At 38.1% G+C, this 23,526-nt stretch overlaps 2 protein-coding genes across 8 annotated transcripts in view; both read right to left on the bottom strand.

Annotated features, from left to right (window-relative positions):
- Nucleotides 1-8,280: 8,280 nt before the first annotated feature.
- On the bottom strand, nt 8,281-12,592 carry LOC122355364 (cytochrome P450 26A1). The gene is made up of 7 exons (XM_043253544.1): nt 10,601-12,592; nt 10,222-10,446; nt 9,648-9,929; nt 9,404-9,559; nt 9,184-9,318; nt 8,954-9,106; nt 8,281-8,851 (listed from the first exon to the last, which is right to left on the bottom strand). Exons 1-7 carry the CDS (start codon nt 10,787-10,789, stop codon nt 8,513-8,515), a joined length of 1,479 nt encoding a protein of 492 aa, XP_043109479.1. The 5' UTR covers nt 10,790-12,592; the 3' UTR covers nt 8,281-8,512.
- Nucleotides 12,593-15,663: 3,071 nt separating this feature from the next.
- The window catches only part of exoc6 (exocyst complex component 6), a 41,734-nt gene continuing 33,871 nt past the window's right edge, over nt 15,664-23,526 (bottom strand). For 4 of the 7 annotated variants that reach the window (XM_043253535.1, XM_043253537.1, XM_043253541.1 and 1 more), the window contains 4 exons: nt 22,077-22,150; nt 18,422-18,534; nt 18,133-18,144; nt 15,664-17,273 (listed from right to left, as the gene is read on the bottom strand). In XM_043253535.1, the coding sequence (XP_043109470.1) occupies nt 17,141-17,273; nt 18,133-18,144; nt 18,422-18,534; nt 22,077-22,150 (332 nt within the window). In that variant the 3' untranslated portion in view covers nt 15,664-17,140. The remainder of the gene's footprint in view (nt 17,274-18,132; nt 18,145-18,421; nt 18,535-22,076; nt 22,151-23,526) is intronic. The other 3 variants (XM_043253536.1, XM_043253539.1, XM_043253540.1) reach the window with 1 other exon arrangement.

The raw sequence follows: 23,526 nt of genomic DNA on the forward strand, positions 1-23,526 counted from the left end.
GCGTTCCTCTCGCGAAGGAGGTAATGGGAGGTAACTCTTTCAGCATATGTGTGTGTGTGTGTGTGCATGTGTGCGCACAAATGTCACAGACATACCACTCCACATCGCCTCTGCCCTCCCAATGAACTGGGCCAGTCGCTTGCTTTCAAAGTCCATAGCAGCTGTTCATAGACAGTCCTTCTGATGGGAACAGCAAATTAATCATTTTGCTACGAGCTTTTTGCGGGAAGCTCCACCGCTTATCTGTTTCCACACACCGAAACGACTTCACGTACCTCTCTACCTGCGATATTGTGCTCTTTACAGGATTAGGAAACTCATTACGGGCCAGACCCATCAGTGAACCTTGAGAAATGTCCTCGTAAAGCACCCTCGGACAACAAAAGCGGCACGTATCTAACGGCGCTTGAAAGTCAGAACATTTCGTTTCTTTTAATGGAATCGGTTTATTTAAATGACAATATGAATATTTGGTTAGCCGTAACATTTGTGACCACAAAACCAGTGATAAGGCTCATTTATTTATAACAAATAAATAAGCTTTTCATTGATAGTTGTTAGGCAGTATTTGGCCAAGATACAACTATTTAAAAATGTGGGGTTAAAAAAAAATCTAAATACTAAGAATATTGACTTTAAAGTTCTTTGCAATGTATATTACTATCAAAAATTTAGTTTTAAATATATTTGTGATAGGATATTTACAAAACATCTTCATGGAACATGATCTTTACTTAATATCCTTAATATTTTGGCATGAATTTATTTATTTTTTGACCTATATGTGTTTTTGGCTATTGCTAAAAATATACCCCTTATACTTTATATACGCAGATATTTTTGTGTATAACTAACTATTGTTGCAGGCAACTGATTTCCCAGTTATGCTACTTTTTCTTCTAATATAAATCAATATTTCACAGCCATTTATTAATTTATATTTATCTATGTGAAAAAGTGAGAAAGGTATCATGCCTGCATTACATGAATGCCTTAACTAAAATTCATTAACAATAAGCAATTCATAGTGTTTGTGAATCTTCATTAAACGTTAGTTAATAATACAGCTGTTCATTGTTGGTTCAGTCGATGAGGTTAATAAAACAACAATACTTAGCGGTTATCTTTTTAAAGGTCAAATACCAGTGAATTGCAGGGAGTTCAGATTTTACAATGAAATTCTCGATGGAGAAGCTATTGTTATTTTAACATTTGTGTGCATCCCAGTGAGGACAGAGAAAAACAGCTGCTTGTGTGTTAGCAGGTAGGGAGTGAAGGGTAAAAAGTCAGCGAGGGTTCATGTACAGGCCAGATGAATGAGGACGGGGGAAGGGAGGACGCCAAAACATGAAGAGGTAGAAACCAGCAGCATCAGGTGTTTCACTTTTCACTAAATGAGAGTTTCACGAGCTCTCACGCATCGGTCGACTTCATTGACTCGCTTATATTTCTATGGGGTTCTACAGTTGTGTCTTAAAGGACATTATTATGCATTTATATTAACTCCACATATAATGCATGGATTTCAAAACATTGCACACTAATTTTAAGTGCACTTTTTCCAAAAGTTTACACCACTTGCACCATTATACCACACTTTATACTAGAGAAGCGCATAAGCACGCGAATCGGGACATGACTATAATGTCTCACAATCCCCATCATTTCTTGCATGAGCATGAGCAGATGATCTGAGTCATTTGATCTGTCCCGTTTTCAGTCTCGTCCTTATTTTAAACCTCTGAGACAAAGTTGAAAAGTCGGTGAGGTTACAAAGTATGAAAGTGCAATAAGAGAGCCATAAAAGTACGAGATCCCATCAATAAGATCTACTGATTACACTAACGTGAATGACTTGGTGAAAGGTTGACATGTACTTAAAATATCTCCAAGTCACAGAAATCTGCGTTTTCGTTTTCAACAGAGATAGCGTATATAAAAGCAGCATCAAATGCATTTCCAAATATCTGGCGTGTGCTTTTATAGCGTTTAAAGGGAAATCGTTTTTAACGGCACGCTGAGAATAACACACAGGTCATTAAGAGATACATGAACAGACGTGCTTTTTGAGGGGTATCCCCAACACAATAAAGTGTCTGACAGAGGGTTTGTGACTTGAGAGAAGACACTAAATGCAGAGACACACGGGCTAGACTCTCGGCCTCCTGAGACCTGAGAGAATCAGACCTATTTCTTGTAAAATGCGCAAATGCGTACGATGACGTGCAAATGAACCCGCGATGCTTTTGTCATTCTGACTAGAAGAAACACAATGGAAAGATTCGGCAAAGAGCGCAAGGCGACTGAAAAAGTTTTACTTTGTCAAAATGAACGGCTTTCGTGGTTTAATATACTTTCAATGTACTAAATCGCAAAGGCTACATTTAAATACAAGCCGCTGAATTATTGTTATTGACATATTTCTCCTCTCATTCGTAACTTTATGACAAGGGAGAGGTTTCCACATCTTATCTGGATGAAGTTCTGCCCTGTTATAGCTCATGTGACCTCGGAGCAACCCTACCTGTTCCATTTCTGAAGCGTGCAGGGTAATAAAACAGCATGTGACACATTTATTGTTGTTTTTATTTCCCTACTATTTGTTTGGTTGCCCATTACACAGTGTTCCGGATTCGTTTTTTAGAGAAGTAAGCAAACAGGCTTTTTTTTTTTTACACGAAAAGGAACGTTACCCATGTGGTTATTTTCACAATGATTTTATCCGTGTTCTCCACAGAAATCTGGGTTACTCTGGAACGAGCGTGGGTGAAAATCCTGCGACTGCGGAGCAACTTGAGTCCCGGCAGAGTTCATGGCTAGACTGAACTTTTGAACTTTCAGCGGCATGTGGCTTTGTGCTGGAGTCCAAATCAAACATTTAGACGTGCAGATGCGGTAGTAGATTTGCTGAGGTCTCACAATGATCTCACAGGTTATCAGCCTTTGATTCGCCACTGAATGCCAAGTGCGCTTGGCTAAACATCTACAAAACTCAAACATCCTTAAAGATTTATTGCTGTTATACATCAGCGCTGCATGAGCTCAGGCACATAAACCTTTAGTCGGAACCCAATTAGTGAGCCATTCATTTGATTATTATACCGCACCGAATACTGAGGTATTATTTAAATGATAATTAAGTCATTTTCCGGTCGGCATTTTATGCATTTATTTTTTTTGCTTTGAGTATTTCATGTTTTGTGTTTGTTTGCCACAAATACATAAAGACTGTTTTTTTAAATGAGCCTTTTCGGGTTTTATGAGACTTTTCAGGGCTGTTTGAGTAACTGAGTTGCATTTTAAAGAGAAACTGAAGCACTAATGTACGTTTGTTCAGGTTTATATGTCGGGCATCGAGACGCCGCAAACCTCAGAATGAGCAGCTTGGGGCCGCTGTGAGGCATGAACTCCGAGGACTGTTTGAACTTGTCTTAAAAGTGCGTCAGATATTGCCGTCAGAAGGCCATAATAGCAGATGTTGTCTCAGAAAGTCAATCATTAGTTCCCACCTCAGCGGATCGCACTGTAATTGGTTGTCTTCTGTCTTGTCTGGATGTCTCGAGGTGTTTTAAGGTCGCGTCAAAAGCAAACGCACTTGGGAGGCAAGTGGATTCAGTGTTGGTATAATTGCTGTTTTCGTCTTATAGTTGATAAAAGAAATTACATTTGAATATTACCATTTTCAAGGCTTTTATCAAAGGATTATGTGGAAAACCCATGTAGGGATGATAAATAATTTTTTTTAATTTTGCGTAAGCATTTATTAACGATGAAACTCTCGTTAGCTGAAATGTGTCATTTTAACAGTAAGAATTACAGATCATTAGATGTTATAAACTTTTGATTTCAATTTGAGATTTGAGATTTAACATTAGCTCAGATTAATAAACGTTACCAACAAATTTCAGTCAATTAGTTCAATCAGATTGTTCCGTTCAGTAGTTATATTTAGTTGAAAAAAAAATACACATTTGAACTTGCTTTTTGAGTTATAGCCTACACCTATCTTCCTTGTAATAAGAACTTTTCATTTCTGAAAGATATTGTATACTATTTCAAATTATGAGCACACAATTTCCAAGTAACTTCCCCGACTGGGTATGAAGCCGAAGCGACCTCACTGATGGTTACAGTCATGCGACTTAACCCGAAAGCCACAGGTAAAAGCTATAAATCATCTTCGCTTCGAATAGGCTCCTGATATTCAGCTGCCTAGACTGGAATGAGATCTTCTTTCCAGAAGATTTAGGGAATTTGTTTTCACTTGTTGGATGCTAGCATTGACGGCCTTGGTGTTATTCTAAGGACTTAATGGTGCGTGCTCACCGTTTACGCTGCTGGTCGAGTCAGAAACCTGAGCCGGATCTGCTGGACCAGAGTAAAGCTGTCTCGTGGACTGCGTCGGCTGTGGATGTATACACGCTCAAACTGAGAAATCATTCATCATTAGCTTTGAGTACAGCTTCATACTCTCAATACCTCGTTTGACAAAACCTCGTGCACAGAATCTCATCGAAGCTGAGATTTTTTTATTTTATTTGCTGTGACGTCAAACTTCTTGTGACTATATTGGATGAAAAATAAATAGATTTGGATATTTCTATGCTTGGGCTTGCTTTTATTGCTATGGTGCAGTTGCTAGGGTGCTCTGGGCGGTTGGTTACTATCCCATGCGTGTTCACCCAAAAATGTACATGTTTACAAAAAAAAATTAAAACTGACTCACCCTTAGGCCATCCAAGATGTAGATTGTTTCTTCTTCAGAACAGATTTGGAGAAATGTAGCGTCACGTCACTTGCTCAGCAATGGATCCTCTGCAGTGAATGGGTGCCGTCAGAATAACTGATAAAAACATCAATAAACATGAATCCAGTTCATTAGTTAATGTCTTGTGAAACAAAAAGCTGCATGTTTACAAGAAAAAAATTCATCAAGATGTTCAAACCATTTTATAGACATACATATAGATATAGATATATAGATTTACATTTTTTTTAACTTGCATCAAAACTACACATTTTATGTGTTAGTGAGTTTTGGTACCTTACCTTACCTGTCATCTTTGGCTTAATATTATAATAGTAATATTGTAATGTTAAGTCAACATGCACTATTGTATGAGAAATAAATTTGAATTAAAATATTTGAAACGTAATTGAAATAATACTGAACTAATCTGAGCTGTAAACCATCACATAAATTATGTGTCTTACGTTTTAGTGTTGGAAATAATAAAAAAAAATAAGAGCGAGTAATAGTGACCCTTGTTTTCGTTTATACACCAATTTAAAAAGAACAAGACTATTGACAAATGATCTAAAAATGTACGTAAATGTTTTTACTTTATACGTGAAGGAGGTCACGCGCTTCTTTTATTTTTTCTTGCACAAGTGGCTCTCGCGTGCTAATATCCGAGGAGCTAATTTTCGCGAAGCTAATTTTCGTCGCCAATAGTAAACCAGACCTGCAAAACTTCCAGCTCACGAGAAATGGATAAATTAATGTCTCTGTGAGGTCATGCCTTTTTTTTTGTAAATGACTGAACTTTTCCTGACCCTGGGGACCCGTGAAAAGCCCCCTCTTGATTATAAATAATAGCAATGGGCTGCTAATAGTTAATCCGATTGAAAGCTGGAAAAGTCTGATATGATTCGGCAGGAGGGCAAGAGGGCAGCAGACGTGTAAATGCTTTTAGAAACGTTCCCATTGACCCCCGTGGTAATGAAAAAGTCATTTTCACTTCAGTGTTGGAGAGCCGTATCGGTCAGCTTGATCCAGACATCTTTAACACTTCCCCTGCGGAGTATGTTTAGCAGAAATGACATGCTTTTGAATAAACCTCTAACCGTATAAAACGGGTTATGCAACAGACACGAACGAAAGCCTTCATTCGTGCAATTGTACTTTTGGCATACTAAACTGGTATATTTACGTTCTTTAATTGTGTGGAAGTAGTCTAACTAGAGATCGACTGAAGTATATCTGTGCTGAAGTGTAATTATTGCAAGTATACTTAAGGCACATTTGAAATATATCGCGTTTAAATTATTCAAGTGTTATTCAAAGATCGCATATATATACATTAACATACATTATACATATATACATTAATGTAGATGTACATATATAACAATAAATGTAGATGTAGATAACAAAACTGTTGCAAAAATGCTGATTCGGTTCAAATCAGTAAATGTCGATAGAAATAAGCAGCTCTACAGGAGGAAACGGCGCAGTTGAATCGCAAACATATGCTCGTCTTCATTACTTTGAATGGTCAGATACGGACAGCAAAACATGTCAAACAAATGCCTTAGAGGGAATTGAGTCATACTAATATATATCAGAAACCGGAAACGCCTTCTAAAAACATCCAATCGAACATAAGAACATTAAAAACGATTCGCCTTAGCAACTGCAGTGCCACAGTACCGTGACTTCTGCACAGGCATGGCTTACATTTTGTGCAGAAAATGTAAAAAAAAAAGGAACTTCTCAGCTGAAAATGCTTCTTTTGTCCTCTTCCCTTACGCTAAACAACAAGCAGTTCAGTGTCTGCGGGAAAACACCCTGCAATTACGCTGATTTACACTGTGTTCGGTTCAAGGGAGTGAATAAAAACAGGCCTCTTTCATTTGCTCGCTATAAATTCTGTATATACGCACAAATTTAGAGAAAAAATGGCTCTGGGAATAAAAAGTTTTGTTGTCGCCCCTAGATGTCAAACAATAGGCCGGACAGACGTTCTTTACAAGGTGATAGGAGGAAAAGTTCAGCTGCATCTCTCCCAAGGACTGGACCTGCAGGGATAGGGTGGCTGAACATAAAGGTGTCAGGCCTGCGGCGGGACGCATGTAAATCAGCAGCAGAGAAAAGCCGAGAAATGGCCGAGAGAGGCATCTGCCAGCACCTCACCGCCTTCTCTGTCTCTCATGCCGTGTCACACAAGGACAAGTCCCTTCCACATGACCCCTGTGCGCTGGGAGACGCGCCCCCGCCGGGGGTAATGCGTTTGTGCAAATTTGCAACAGCTTACGTGGGACGCCTATGGGGGTCGTTACAACAACCATACGGCAGCGTAATGAGCTTTCGGGACGAGCTCAGACAACAGTAAACACAAGTGTTATAGCATGTTAAATGTTTCAAAAGATATCCCTATAAAGTCTGACACCTGATTTTTTTGGTTTTAACTTATATGCCAAATTTAGTAAAATAATCATAAAATGACAAAAAAAGATTGCATGTGTGTCTTTGTTGGCTTTTAAGGCTTATATACATTTTTTTTAATTAATCAAAATAACCCAATTGCAGTTTAATTGATATTAATATATATATATACATACATATATATATATATATATATATATATATATATATATATATATATATTTTATAATTTTTTTTATTATTTATTTATTTTTATTGTTAAAGATCAGTTTTTGCAAATATACTCCTCATATATATATTGAGGAATATTACTGATATTTATATGGCCAAATAATTTCTGGTAGCTTGTAATGATAAAATTGGATGATAAAAGTGATCAAACGAATCTTTAAAATACATAACAGATTACTTTCATTACTATTTTTTTTAATGATTTTTAAATGTTTAGGTTCACAAACAAAGCAATACATTAACAATGGTAATTGAGGGATGGACCTTTTTTTTTGGCTAAAGTTTTAGTTATGTCGATCATTTGGAGGTCTTCGAAATTCCCATGTCCAATATTATCCAGCAGACTTAGGTACAATTACAAGCAGGGTGTGTCATTATGGTTTTGGAACTCGTGATTTTTCTAAACATTGTTCCACATATCATCTGCTTCCAGACACAGAGAGCCATTTTTTGTTTTTAAATCTAATTGGTAATGATTGACTGTTTGAAGAGATCTTCATGACAGAAAACAGACTTAAAACCATCATCATCTGGACCCACATTTAGTCATTTTCTTTAATGTCGGGGCTAATCGTACTTTAAATTTCATAATGCCTAAGTTTTTAATAAGATCCCAGTGTTCCTGTTCGCCTAGAAGACCTTCTCAGGTAACATTGATTTCACTCTTTACATGAGAAAAAAAAAAGAAAAAGAAAAAAAGTTAAAAGTACAAATCAGGACATTGCCCAGAATGTTAATTTGCATATGCATGTGCTTTGCATGTGAATAAAATACTATTAGCATCGGCTTATTGCCAGTAATGAGAAGCCTGTTGAAATTTAAAAGAACTTGTTTTATTAAATAAAACCCATATGAAGAGCAAGTTAAATAAGTTGCATACAGTACAAAAGCTATATATATATATAACACAACTACATTATAAATATACATCACAGACACTTTGTAGAATTACAGTGATCCATGAAAAAGTAGTGCCCTCGTTTTGCTTTCTTGTATAGACTTATATACACATCTTTTATATAAACAAAATATATAATATAATAATACACAGCTCATCTAAAAAAAAAAAAAAAAAAAAAAAAAAATATGTACAAAGCTCATGTTAGTTCAGAACTAATTTCTGACATAATTACTGAACTTGGTGGGGAGATTGTCCACTGGGTAAACGGTTGGCCCAGTTTTCATTGTCGGGGGTCCATTTGAAAGAATCCAGTTGCACTGCTGTGTTAGCTCAACTAAAAAGATCTTGAGTAACACTTTGGCGAATTCTTTGCCCACGCACATCCTGGAACCGCCTCCGAAGGGGATGTAGTTAAACCTGGAGCCGTCCTCCAGGCCTTTGCTCATGAACCTCTCTGGTTGGAACTCATCTTTGTTAGGAAACACCTCAGCAACATCGTGCGTGTCACAAATGCTGTAGATGACATTCCATCCTTTAGGTATCTGGTAACCCTGAAGGAAAGTTAATTTAGTGTTAAAGAATGATTTTGAGTGGAATACGCCATGGAGGAAAGGACTATAATGTTAGAGATCAAGCCTCAAAGTTTAACTTACATTCAGTTCAAAGGTTTTGAGGACCACTCTGAAGCCTCCAGGTACAGGAGGGTTGATTCTGAGAGTTTCTTTAATCACACATCCAGTGTACTTCAATTGTTCCAACAGCTCCATACTTAAGGTCTTTCCAGATGAATACATGCCCATTTCGACCTAAGAATAAACATGTATACATTAGCCCACAGCACTGGTTTGAATGTGCCATCAAATCGAGAAGATCTGGATCATACCTTCTCCTGAATCTCCTCTCTGACTTTCTGCACCACTTCTGAATTCAGACCCAAGAACATCACTAGTGAGGTTGCAGTGCTGGCTGTGGTCTCATGACCTCCAAACAGAAGCTCGGTGGCAGCTTCTTTCATTGCCTGAGGAAAACATACACTTTATTATTGATGTTCCCCGACTGGATGTACTTACTAATATCTGATAAGTCTAATGAGAAACAGTTACCTGCAAACTGAAGGGCTCATCACTTCTCCTGCTGTTCTCGATCAGCAGCTGAAGAGCATCTTTGTGTTTTTGCTCATTTTCATTGTCATCGTCTTGAATTTTCTTCCTGATGTTCTCCTCGATTTTAGAATGAATGAAATTGCGTGCTCTCAGACCCTGCCAAATAAAACACAGGTTGTTATTTTCTCGAGTTTTTCCACGAATCGAACGTGCATCGTCAGACTGCCATTTTACAGTAACTTACCCTGTACAAGCCGCTGAAGGGAACATCGATAGGCAGGGAGAACAAGTTTTTGATCATTTCCTCAAAAGCCTCCACCAGCTCCTGCTCATCTGTCTTGATTTGCTCAGGCTCGAAACCGAGAAGGATTCTCATGGCTATGCGAAACATGAGTCGCTTCATCTCTGGGTAAACCAGCACACATGTATCTCTTTGCAGCCAGTCTTGTATGGCACTCTTCACCTCCTCCTGGATAACTGGAATGTAGTGCTCAAGAGCATCTCTTGAGAACGCTCTCATAATGGCCTAGGTAGAACAGAAGGGAAAAAAAATCAGTGCATCTTCTCAAACTTCTATCTGAGGTTCTTGCAACTTCTAAGCTAACTTTTGAAGATGCCTTGAATATATACGCTTTAATCAAGGAACATCTCAAGTGCCTTAAAAACTTTAAACAGGAGGAACCATGCACTGACAAACTGCCATGGTCTTGCACAAGTTCCCCAAACAACATTATTATAAGAAAAAAGACAAAATACCTGCATTTTTAAAACATTATCGCAAGTTAATATACAAAACAGACAAAAAATAGCATCCTTACCTTTTTCTTGTTTTTGTGTTGAGTGCCATGAACATTGGAGAGCGTGTCAGATCCCAGTATAGTTCTCACTGATGCTGGCCACTGAACAGAAACCAGCTTGTGTTCTCCCAGAAGAATCTGCCTCACGTTATCAGCTCCCATCACCCTGACAGTCGGGTTACCGAAGAGGTGCGTTTTGTAGATGCATCCGTATTTCTGGCGCTTCATCCGAAGGAACTTCCTTCTCTGCGTGCAAAAGACAACGCGTTATTCTCACAAGATTAAAAAAAACGCACATCTCACTCCGTTACGAACGCAGCAAATCATTAAAGCGCGTCGCATTTAGCCAGCAGCTAAGCGCATTCAACCTGTACAAACGGCAATAAAAGCGCACGCGTACCTGGAGGATCAGCTGGAGCGTTTCTCCAATGAAAGGTAAGCCCATGGTACCTGGCGGCAGGGGACTTCCACAGCTCGGATCGACCCGGCGAATCAATAACATCTCCCACAACTTAACCGCGGCGAGGAAGAGCAACACGGGGAGCACGATGGTGCAGAGGAAGGTGACTATGAGCGTGTACAGCCCCATGCTTAAGCGCGCAAAGATCGCAAAAGAACTTCTGGAGACGAGACGCGTCTTTACGCACAGACTGAGGGCGTCCTCGCTCGCGCGCCCTTATATATCCATTGCGCGCAGGTCTCCTCCTGTTACCTTCCTCAGATAAATTAGTTCACACAAAGTTCATCTTTAATTGTGGTGTCATCTCGCCCCGCCCACGGGGCAGAAGCTGCTCCAAACTCCGAACCATTTGTTATAGGCGCATTTTAATACCACCTCCTGTAGAAGGCAGACAATCCAGAGATTTCACTTTGAAAAGGTGTTAATTCCCCCGACACAAAAGGAAGCATCCGAGGCTCTTTTGTTGCCAATATTCCCGTCGTTTACACTCATTACTCTGGGCTTGTGGAGCCATCAGAAATGCCGTAGAGGATTTAATTGAGGAGCTTAACTGTGAAGCTCTACTTTTACATTTTAAATCCCTTAAATGTCCCTCTTTTTGTCCTTATTTGAGGTGGGGGTCCTTAAAAGGCCATTGCAGAGTTTAGAAAGCTTACCTACACATGTACAGTTACGCATATGGAATAGAAACTGAACAAATGATTTCTAATATTAAAAAATTCTAAAAAATGTCTTATTTATAATAGTTGCATTTTTATTGTGCTGTCTGTAGATTTTGAGTGTCACCTATTGATGATTTGCTATAAACACAGTGTTGGATATTATCAGGATTTGATTACGTTATCAGTATGCATTACAATATAATAGTGAAAATCACTGTACAATATGTCTGTGTATGCCAAACCAGACATATTTGAGAACTAAGTTAGGACGGCATTCAGGGCTGTGTCGCTGGATCTGATCTCGCATTAGACTTTAACCTGGAACCATGCCATAGCTGTTATGCCCTGTTTTCATTGCGGAGCAGAATGTGCAGTAATATCATAAATATGATCATCGTCTCGCTGCGAGTTCAAACTCGGGTCAGCTTTAAAAGTGACGGAGCAGAGCAAGGTTACCGGTACATGAAGAGCAAACACCCACAGTCTGAATTACTGTTTTTACGACAGCCATAACGTGGAAAAAACAAGCTGGGAAGTCAGTCAGTTAAAGAGACAGGATGGCTCCAAATTTTTCCCTCTCTTCATTCTTTGATGTGTGTCTGCCCTGCATTTCACCTTTCATCCTGTGTGATGGGATGGGGAAAACTCACGTGTGGCATATCTAAGTTTGGGGGTATTTTAGGCATGTGTCTATGTAAGCAACGCGTTCACATGTCAACCCATTACACGACCATTGCCATATTTATTCTTCGACATGACTCGGCCGTGCCAAATGCCCCGAGCGAACCTTCAAACTTGGCCTTATTTGTCAATTTGTGCAATTATGAGACTTGTTTTCCCTCGTCAGAGTCATAGCAGTGTGTGAAATGCTTTGATGAACCTAATAAACTCTTTCAACCTGAGCCAAAAGCAATGCAACCTGAAGTTCAAGGATATTTCACCCAAGAAAGCTTGTATAAATTCTTCCTATTTATAGCTTTCAAATAGTGCTTTATGCACGTTGCACGTTTTATTTTTTTCCCTGATTATTTCCAATATGTAAACTGTGATATTACCCAATGTAGTGCAATCCATTTAATCACATTTGTGACCAAACTTTTGACTATATATTTTACCAAAAGAAATGTCAACTATAACTTAAATTTTTTTGTTTAATTATTGTGAAAGATTTGATACAGGCTGTCATCATAAAACATATAATTTACGCATGCAATATACATATTTTTACAATGTTAATAATGTAATAAAGTCTCATAGAAAACAATATATGAACACAATATATTTAAACTACTGTTAAATGTAAATAATGCAAAAATATATGTGTGTGTGTGTGTGTGTGTGTGTGTGTGTGTGAAACGTGATGATTTAGCTGGGCTGGGAATGCCCGCGTGGGATTAAAACAAATAGTCCTTAAAATAAAACTGAACAACAAACTGAATTGAATTGCGTTCTATTCTTTATCGTCTCAGTCTAAATATCCCCGTTCACTTTGCACCGATTGTTATTCTCACCACAAAACGGAGCCAAATCGTGCAGCGAGTGCTTTCGTTACTAAAAAAAACACCCCAAAAGGAGTTGCCTAAACGCAACGCGTCCATTCTCTTGTTTATTTGGAGACTTTTAGAGAGTGGTATTCCGAGTCATCGCTGGCCGTGCGCGGCGCGTACGAGCTGTGATATCCAGCGCCGTGTTTGTGTCGGTCTCGAGCGCTGGTGACCCGCTGGTGACCCTGCAGCGCGGACCCTGACATCTCTGTGAACTCTGGGTGCAGAGCTCGCCAAGTTCACTGTCCGTCAAATAACGAGATACGCGGCCTGAGCGGCAGCAATTATCCGCGCTGCCATCCATTCTGCGCCGTCCGTCGCAAAAATCAAATCAAGGGCATCATTAAAGCCACTTACAGTAATGTTCTAATTGGGTCAAGAGATAAACAGCCTTTCACTGGTGTGCGAGAGAGAGTTTTAATTGGAGCCTTTTATCGCGGTTTCATCTACGTACATTTAGATATGCGGGGACGAAGCCGTTTTAAAAATGGCAGTCAAAGGCTTTATAATGGCTTTTTAAATTCAGCAGTTTACACGCAACCCAAACAGCCTTATTTTCGGCGCTAACCGTGTGAGAGAGAGAACTTGGCGATAAACATGTAGTTTTAACGTTTAATAAAGATACAAACAGCGCCATTTTCGTTACACGGAACAGGCGCGGGCTCGGGCAGCGCACTGTTGTTAGTTACCTCAGGCGTTCGCCAGCCTGTATTTAGCGCTCCCTTGCTTGCAATCTCACTTTTTATGTTTGAAAATGTACATATAATCATACGGAAAAGTACTTGAGGACACAAGCCTTAATTAGGGGGGGTCCTACCCCACCCCCCGTCCCCACATAATTCGCACCTTTGATGAAAAGGAATCGTTTTCGATTACCACGTATATAAAAACGCCGGCACCTTCTGGTCAAATCGCTTTATATACCCTGTGATCATATAAAAATATTCATAGCCGGCAGCTATTTCAGACGTAACGCGCGCGTCTTTACCTTGGATGACGTGTACAGGCGGCCCGCAGGAGCTGCTGGTCGCTGCTGTTGTTGTTTACCCGCATAAAATGACTCGCATTAGTGACACGTGGCACAGCTATAGGTAGTGAATTTGTCTTTGATTTATGAGTTTACATGACATATAGACCCGCGAACGCAGTTTGAACCGTGAGCACCGCAGGAGGGGGTCACGAGAGCACAGCCAAACAGTTCACTAAAGGGTCAGACTGAAGACCGACTTTAAGCCGCGTAACCTCCAGCCTCAGGAGCCTCATTCCGTCTTTTATTTGCATTTAAAAATACTGCCGCTATTAAAGGCTCCTTTCTTGCCAAACTAAACAAAACGATTAGATAGCGGAATATATAAAAAATGTTCCCGTGTCACTGGGTGAAAGGAGATTATATGGTAATTTCTGTTTTGCAGTAGCTTTTTGAACTCTCCTCCTGTATTTAAAAAGTAGCCGGTTTCATTAAAATGACTTACTTATTTAATGTTATTTAGTTTATACTCACTTATATTTAGCCTATATGTCACAAGCTCTAATGACATATAGGCTATAAGCTGTTAAATCCCCAATAACACACACACACACACACACACAGGACCATCATATCCTTAAAAAGACTAATACAATCATAAAGAAAATTAGGACATTTCTGACATTAGTGAAAGATAGGTTTATAGGAAAGCAGTTTGTTGAATGATTATTTTTCTAATCACTATAGCTTCAAAATCCCAACTGCGAAGAAATTCAACAATCATATTCTAAAATAAATAAGAAAAAACAGTTGCCTATTACAGTAAAGCTGCATCGCCTTTGAATGTCTCAATAATTTCCTCCTTATTGGTGCTGTATTCATAGTGCATTCAAAGTGTAATATGTTTTAAGTGCACTCTGGTTAAAAAAATAAATATATAAAAATAATGGAGTCTAATGGGAGGAGAGACAAGAGGTAATGCATCTTTGGGACCGTCTTGGTAAGCGGTTCAACATCAAGACTGTTCATGATGATCTTGGTCACTCCTCACTTCATCTCCAAATGGGATTCTGGGGGATTTCTTTAGAAGGGAAAGCATTTAGGATCAAATGCAGTCTCGTGCATTTCACTGATGTCGTATAGAACATGAAATCCCTTTGGAGTCAAACAGCATTGTATTTATTTATGCAGCAATGTGTATTTGATGTGATTTCATCCTGAAGTCCACTTAGATATTTCTTCACCCAGAGTCCTCCAGATATGGAACGCTCTTAAAGAAAAGGTTCTACAATTTTTTTCACAGCCATGAAAGAAGAAATGCTTGGTTCCCCCCAAAAAACCTCTCAGCGATCTGTTCTTAAAACTATTTTTTTTCAGAACCTTTTGTTGAATGCAAAGGCTCCTTGGATATTAAAAGGGTTTTCATCGAATCATAGATCTCCAAAAAGTCTGATCAAGATTTATTCAGAATAAGAATCTTGAATCTAAGTATCGTGATTATGATTAAGAGATTGTTTTTAATTGGTGTCTCTTCTTGTGAAGGTCCCTCAAGGAGTTGGCCAGTGAGTTAAGTCCTTTATTTCATCTCAAGCCCTTCAAAATAAACCTTCACAAAATAGATAGATATTCTATCAAGTAAAAATTGTATTCTAACTATTAAGATTATTACATAAACATATTGCTGTATTAAAAGTATATTAAACAGTAATATAAGATAAATCACCAGAAAAAAGTTTAAGATGGCTGGGTATCGTAATTGCATTTCATTTTTAAAATAACCATATAATGTACAATAAAAAGTCCACGTACACGTAGAATAAAAAAACAGTCTGAAGGGAACTCTTTCTATTTTAATCGGAGGATTTTATCTGTACATACAGTAACAATGTTGTAAAGACATCAGAAGCAAAAAAAAAACCCCGAAATGATCAAAATGTATTTTGTGGTGAAATTTTATTAAAGCACACAAATAAAAATGGGTGGACCTTGAAAACTGAAGTCACTTGGGTTTATCTCCAGGTAATGCCAGTTTTTGGATGTTGTGATTCTGTTTGCATCTTTGAAATGTTGAATATCTGGGTGACACTTTACAGTAACTTTCATTATTCATTTGAACAAAACAGTTCATTAGTTGATGTACATTCAAACACTTAATATATATCTGAATGTAAAGGAACTATTGATTTGTTAAGCACGCCTTTAGAGTCATTTTAAAGTGAAACCAATATTAGTGTTGTTACAACCGTAAGACAACAGAAAACCGAAATATGGAAACACCCTCAGACGACAAATATTTTATCTTTACATTCCATTTTTCCCCCAATTTTAATAAAATATTATGGTATATACAGCGGTACTTTAAATACATAAGCACACAGTTGCTTGTTAAAAGGCAAACTTAAATAATCTTCAGTGCAAAATGCCTGCTCAAAATAAACTTTTAAGAAATAAAATAAAAACAACGCGGATAAAGATACTAATCTGGAATTTGTCAATGCCTGTAGCCGGACCAATTATTGCTTATTTATTTTCAGCTAACAAATGAGATTCTAAAGCATCTGAACCCAAAGCTTTCACTTCACCCTGAGAAATTAAAAAATTAAATAGAATTCTGCGGCGCTTTTTTGTACATCGTTCAGTGAAACGCATCTGACAATTTTACGTTTTCGTTTTTTTTTCTTCCCCTCAACGAAGTGCCGTTTGCGCACAAGAGTCGGAAACAAAGTCCGCCGACGCAAAAGAAAAAAAAACGATGCATCCTCATGCAAATGTTTAGCATTTATAAGTTACCTAATTTGAGTCGACTCCGACTCGAGGCAGACCGATGGGGAAGCGTGATTCCATAGCAGTGTTAAATATATTTCAAAATATTTACAATAAAAACTTCATCCATGTTACACCAGGGAGAATTTCATACAGGTTGCAATATGACCATCGGCATCACCAGTCACATACACGCCGCCGCTCTCTCAAGTGTAGTGTTCGGAGTCATTGCACTTTCACAACGTACAAAACATAATTCTCAACCTTTAAAAATACATTACAAAAAATTACTGCATAACTTCACATTTTTTTTCCTCTTCATTTTTGCGCTATATTTACATTATTAACCTACGGTGGTGAATATTTTGGCAGGAGACATGGAGGATGCAGTCAAAATATACCACAGTACTTTGAGAGTAGTTACCTTACAGCAGGTTATTGGATTTTGAGAAAAAAAAAAAAAGGGCCAAAGCAAGAAGTAACTTACAAACTAGGTTATACATTGTCAAACCCAGCCCGGTGTTTGGAGTTCATGTGGACGACTCTAGGAATGCTGGGACATCCCGTTCACCAGACTTCTCAGCTGCTTCACCACTGTCTCGATCAGTTTCTGCTTGTCACGGTCGTTCTTCCTGAACTGGGAGAAGATGTTGTTCTTTTTACTTGTATCCTTCATTCTGGAAAAGCAAAAAGTCGATTGTCAAATATATGAAAAAAAAACCCATCTCAGTCCAAAAACTCTTTTCCACGTTGTAGAATAATAGCACTTTAAGTACATCCATAAAACATTAAAAGGCAATTACGTCAAGTATTTAGTGATCTAGTGACTTTTAACTGAATTTTAACTGTCAATTAAACTGTCAAACAATTAATTGTGAATAATCGCTTCCAAAATAAAAGTTTTAGTTTTTATATAACTTATATAACTTTTTATATAACGTTTTTTAATATATTTATATTTTATATATATATATATATATATATATATATATATATATATATATATATATATATATATATGAAAACTATGTTCTGATTATATATTAAATATATTTTTAAAGAATAAATAAATTATATGAACATATATACAAGTACAATTTTTTAAACTCAATTTTAACTGTCAATTAAACTGTCAAACAATTAATTGCGATTAATCCCTTCCAAAACAAAACTTTTTTTAAAATGTGTATATGTATATGTATATATATATATATATATATATATATATATATATATATATATATAAATTTGGCATATGCATCATAAACATTTAAATACATTATCATAGAGAGATTTTTTAGTGCAGGAAAAATCGTGAATTAGTAATATTATAGTAATACAGCGATACGTGACATATTGATTATGATATGCAAATTGTTATTCAGCCTCTCCGTACAGTATGCATGCTGCAATAGGTGTGGGATGAATAAATGATGATGAAATGATATTTCACATGTAGGAATGAAAGAGTCTGTTCATGCAGCATATCACATTACTATGGAGAGAGAGAGAGAAATCCATGTTGGATCTACATACCCTCGGTTGACTCTGGCATTGGTAAGTAAGGAAAAAGAAAGAGGAAGATTATATAGTTTAAAGGACAAAGCAGAGCTCCACTGTTCAAATCACTTCATCATTTGTTCACTTATGTTTGAGATTTTGATCCGAAACTAGTGAACTACCGGCTGCCTTCATAACCATCATGGTTATGAAAGCAACTGTTTAAAGCGCTCTAGGAAGCTTCAGTGATTTCAGTGGAGTTTGATATTAGCATTTCTTTACGGAGCTGAAAAAATAAAAAAGTAAGAATAAAAACACTACATACTTTTCTAAAAGTGCTAGCGCAGTGGAGGGGTTCACCCGCAGGTACTTTGAGCTGGGCTGTCCGTAGTCTGCCAGGTACGTGGACCAATCCCACACCATGAACAGATCTAGAAGCTGAACGAATTACAACAAACACACACACACACACACACACACACACACACACACACACACACACACACACACACACACACACAGTGTCAAAACCAGAACCAGAATTTTATAACTTGACCAGAACTAATAGAATAGGTTGTAACACACTGAAAAAGAATAAAATGAATGCAATTTCCATTTGTTGCCAAATATTCTTATATCTAGTTTTAATGAGTACATAATTCAGGCCAAATAAATAAATCACAGCTAAGAATAAAATAAAATTTAAAAAGTTTTATTCTCATGACTTTTCTAGACCTTGTCTGGATTAATATACTTAACGTATACTAAAATAAAAACCATAAAACATTTTCATTAATTGAAATAAAAGAAATTTCAACTAAAATAAATATGCAATTTATCCCTAAAATTTATTTCAGCTATTGTTTCAACATTTCTCATTTGCGGTTAAACAATTTCAGCATAATTTTAGTATAATTCGTACAATAATATCAGTTAAATAAAATAACTACAACTTAAATAAAATAACACTGTTAATGATACTAAAATAAGATTGTTCGTGAAATTATCAGATATTTTTTTACTCGTCTATAGAGGAATCCCAATCGTAAGAAGTAAAATATATTCCCCAAAAAAAAAAAGTTGTAAGTTGTGTGAGGTCATACACTAATGGCGGGGGTTAGTACTAGGGCACTTGTTGGGGAGTTGGGAATACTTTAAATGCAAAAGGAATAGAAATCCCTTCGTGACCTCCAGATAACCCACAGAGGAGCTAATCCTGGCTCCACGGTGCTCTGGTCAGTGGGCTCCCTGCCACTTTGCAACTCTGATTCAAAGCAAGGCTCTGGACACATTGAACTTAATTTGCTGGAGAAGGGCCAGATCACTCACCTCTATATATGCAAATCAATATCAATCAATGGGGGACAATTCCAGGATGGCTCGTTCATTATGGAGGGCCGGGAGAGGAGGGTTCAGGGGGCTAATAGCACTTCACACCTACTATGTGGTCCGTATTGAGGAGGTCTGTTTTTCAGACCGCCATTTAGTGCTGTTTGCTGCTCCTGCTGGGCTGTGACAATATTGCTGCTAAACACACCAAGACCCCGCGGAGCATCATGGGCAACAAGATTGTGCTTGTAAATGTCAATATTTGCGGACCTCGGGCCAAGGAGATACAGCTAAATCAATTAGCCAAAATAGATCATTGAGGGTTTGCGTGATATAAGGTCACGCATTTGCTGGATACCCAACCAACGACTATGAATTAGATCTTCATGAATATTTGATAAATGGTGGGATCCTATAGTAACGGACCACCTTGAAAAATATCAAAGCAGTATTTATAAATCAGCATTTTGACATTTTATATCTACAAAAAAAAAAGTACTGAATGTTTTGGTCAAAATTGAAGTTTCATCTGAAGAGGACACATGCAATCCTCAATTGCAAAGAGCATTTATTAAGAACTGCGTTTTATGAGGGGTTTTACATTTCATTAAATACACCCTAATATATACTATAATACATCTTGTTTATATACAGTACACTGCTATTCAAAAGTTTGTGATCAGTAATATTTTATCAGAAAAGAGGCATTAAATTGACCAAAAGTGACAATAAACGCATTATATGTAAAATAAAAATGCTGTTCAATGAAAATCGTTTTAGGGTTTTTACAAAAAATGAATGCTACACATAAAAAAGAATGCGAGCATTTTTGATTGCTGCCTCAGCTCACGAGACAGATTTTACAGCCATGTTGTTTTAATTGCTAATTGTTAAAAAAAGCAGCTAGTTACTGGAAAAGCTGTATCACCGTGAACAACTGATCTATTCTCACACCAATGAAAAAAAAGAGTCCAGTTGGCAGCATCGCTACTTTTAGATGCTTATACGCGATGCTGGTGAAAGTGAAGGACACAGGAAAACTTGGCGTGTTCAGAAATGTGCCTTTAGACATTTATGTCTCTTTTAAGTGATGCGAGTGAATTTTTACCGGTATTACTACAAGCATCTGCAGCCCTGCACAGTATCACCTTACAGACAAGAAGAACTTAAAATGTTTAAAACACAACAGAGTAAACAAGAGCCACCCCATTAGCCGCTGCGTGATTGGCAGGGAGACTGTGACCTCTCTATTTGGTGTTGGTACATGCTCAAAAAAGAAAAAAAAAGCGTTAGCCCAGCATCAACGTTGCGATGGACTGCGATAAGAGCTCTAGGGCAGATCTGCCTTACAATGCATGATGGGAAGGTTATCTACGCGACGGGGGATGTTGAGGTGAATAGGCACATTTTGACGGCCAGCGCTCCACTTTCCTTATCTCTGACCTTGTCCGAGATTACTCCACCTGAACTGGAGCCAGAGCTCGCTGAGAGCACTTGAGAGAAGCTGTCAGCAAATCCTCCAAGAAACCAGGCGAGGATCAAAGCGGCGTCATGCTAATGGCAATCGAGAGGTCCCAGTCGTGACACGCTGAAAGACGCCACCCCGAACGATGTGCGCCACGCAGATCAAGCCAGGCGGTACACCAAAAGCACAATTCCGTCACCATTTACTCACCCATGTCTTGTGAAATTCTATAATTTCCTTTCCTGTTGTGGAATTTCTGAAGAATGGACCCATTATATAGACTGATGATGCACATCCACCTCTATTAACATTTATATCTATATCATTTTTAAAATTTAACCTACATAACCCATTTCTTTTCATTAGCATTTATATTTCTCCTCTGAAGTCATACAATAGCATTAAGTGAGGAACAGACCTAAATGTTTTTGAAAACCTGATGTTATTGCCATATTATTGAATCATAACAATCTACTTTTATGATTTTTCCAAAATATATTTTCAGAAGACATTTCATGCTTTAAAGTGGAATTCAATGATCACCAAACTATTTGGTTACCATAATTCATTCAACTGTGTTCTCCAGAAGAAAGTCATATAGGTGTAAAACTACATGGCGATTTTCATTTTTGGGTGAACTATCCCTTTAAGAGCTTGAACGTACCAGTCCCCTTAGATTTTTTTTATTACATGGACTAGACAATTAATATCAGCACAAGAGGTTTTTCCCCCGCTTCAAATGCATCCTGAAAACCGAAGGAATACTGCAGCGTGTGTGATTTGAAGACGCGTTCAGCTTTCTGCTGAACATAAATAGACGTATTAGAAACCAAAGGGATTTTACACGGATTTTAACTCCACGCCCTAATAATACTTCCTTATATGACATACCTTTGTAGAAGGAACCTTGACATGACCCTGGTTTTACACCTTAAGCACCTCAGGCCCAGATTAAAAGTTCAAACTCCAAGCAGCACAAAAAAAACAGGACCAAACGAAGAAAGAGCTCCTGATAGCATAATGAACCCCACTGCGACTAAGTGATTTCCCCCTCCTGAAGGTAAGCGTGTTCGGGTTGGGATAATCCATTAGTGCCTGTTAATGCTGTATATTCTCCACCCTTCCCCTCAGCACACTCGCAGGGACTGCGGATCAAGAACAGTCATGTCTGCAGAGAGGTCTGTACCTGTCGGAGGTCAATGAAGGCCAACTGAAGTGTGTCTCCCTGGAATCCTGGCACAGGCTCTGAACTGGCAAACACTGCGAAAGGGACAGGACAAAATAATATTTAAAAAATATTATTGTGCATTGCGCAATGACATCAAATAAAACCCCTGAACAACATTTACAAAGCATTTTTGCTACCCTGAAACATTGACAAACTCGATAAACGATCACTATTAGTTCTGACACAAACGTTTATGCTATTATCCACCAAACTCGCTGCAGACTATTCTGACTTGTGTTGCTGTTTATACGTAGCTTGACTTACAGTTTTCTAAGACCAGATGAAGAAAACCACCTATCCAACTAACTAATTAAACCTCTCACTCTCTCCTTTGGATGGTCGCCACAGGAGAATTACCCTTACAGGCATCTGCCACAGGTTTTACTCAGGATGTCCTTCCTAACTATGTAAGGTTGTCCAAAACCATAGACTATAACAAACCGTTTTCCAAAATAAGATCTAAGAACTCTACTAAAACCAGATAAATAACTCTATCTATGGTTTTTTAAAACTAGATGATCACGACTCACTAACTTTATATACGATAACTAGATAACTCAGTCACTCAATATTAGATTTTTTTGAAACTAGATAATCATAACTAGCTGTTGAAAATGTGTTATTCCGATTAGCTATCATTTTGTACGGTCTTCTGACTGTTGAATGCTGGATGAACCATAAGTATTCCAGAAAGCAAGAATTTAATGATAGCAGACGCACCATGAGTCCTGAGATTACGCAATAGCCAGTCAGTATGTGATGTGTTCGTGTGCACTTACAATTGATCTACGTTTTTTGGGGGGGGAAATTGAGTTGCGAATATTTTAAGGACTACATTTATGTTGCACGTCACCTCTGTCCTTCAGAACAAGTGCACCGTGGCCGCGTGCGGTCCCATTAATGAGTATGTATACTGAACATGGTCAAATTGCAGAACTACTGACTGGTAAGATTTCATTTGGGAGTGTTTTAAACATTTTAAAAAGGCAGATTGCCGTTTCAGTGTGAAAGAAAGTGCTTGCATGAACTTGGTCACATCCCAAACACACGTGAACTCACGTTTCCTACACCTCCCTGTCAGCTATCCACTGACGCGCTATAAATTACAAGCAAAATTCAGACTGCAAACTCTCGATTTGAGATAAGTATTTCTATGGGTGTCTGTGTTTTGACTAGCGTAAGATAAACTGCCGCTAATGAGACAAACACCATTCAGACCTTAGAAAAGGGTCAGACATTCCCTGCCGTACCTGTGCGGTTGAACCCTCGCAAACTCTAGACATCTGTGACCTGAGGCAACAGATACGAGCATGCACACACACAGCCTTTCACTTTTGCTGACAGTGATGTAGCGTGACTGAAAGCTTAAATGGCTGAGGAGCAGAAGATGGGATTCTAGAACCAAAGA

The sequence above is a fragment of the Puntigrus tetrazona genome, chromosome 12, assembly GCF_018831695.1.
Source record: "Puntigrus tetrazona isolate hp1 chromosome 12, ASM1883169v1, whole genome shotgun sequence".
In the NCBI taxonomy this organism is placed as follows: domain Eukaryota; kingdom Metazoa; phylum Chordata; class Actinopteri; order Cypriniformes; family Cyprinidae; genus Puntigrus; species Puntigrus tetrazona.

Excerpts from the sequence above, each read along its gene's own strand:
- LOC122355364 (XM_043253544.1), bottom strand. The coding sequence starts at position 10,789 with ATGGGGCTGTACACGCTCATAGTCACCTTCCTCTGCACCATCGTGCTC. Across the intron at positions 9,930-10,221 it reads AACACAAAAACAAGAAAAAG|GCCATTATGAGAGCGTTCTC; the intron begins GTAAGGATGCTA and ends TGTTCTACCTAG. Across the intron at positions 9,560-9,647 it reads CCTTCAGCGGCTTGTACAGG|GGTCTGAGAGCACGCAATTT; the intron begins GTAAGTTACTGT and ends TTTATTTGGCAG.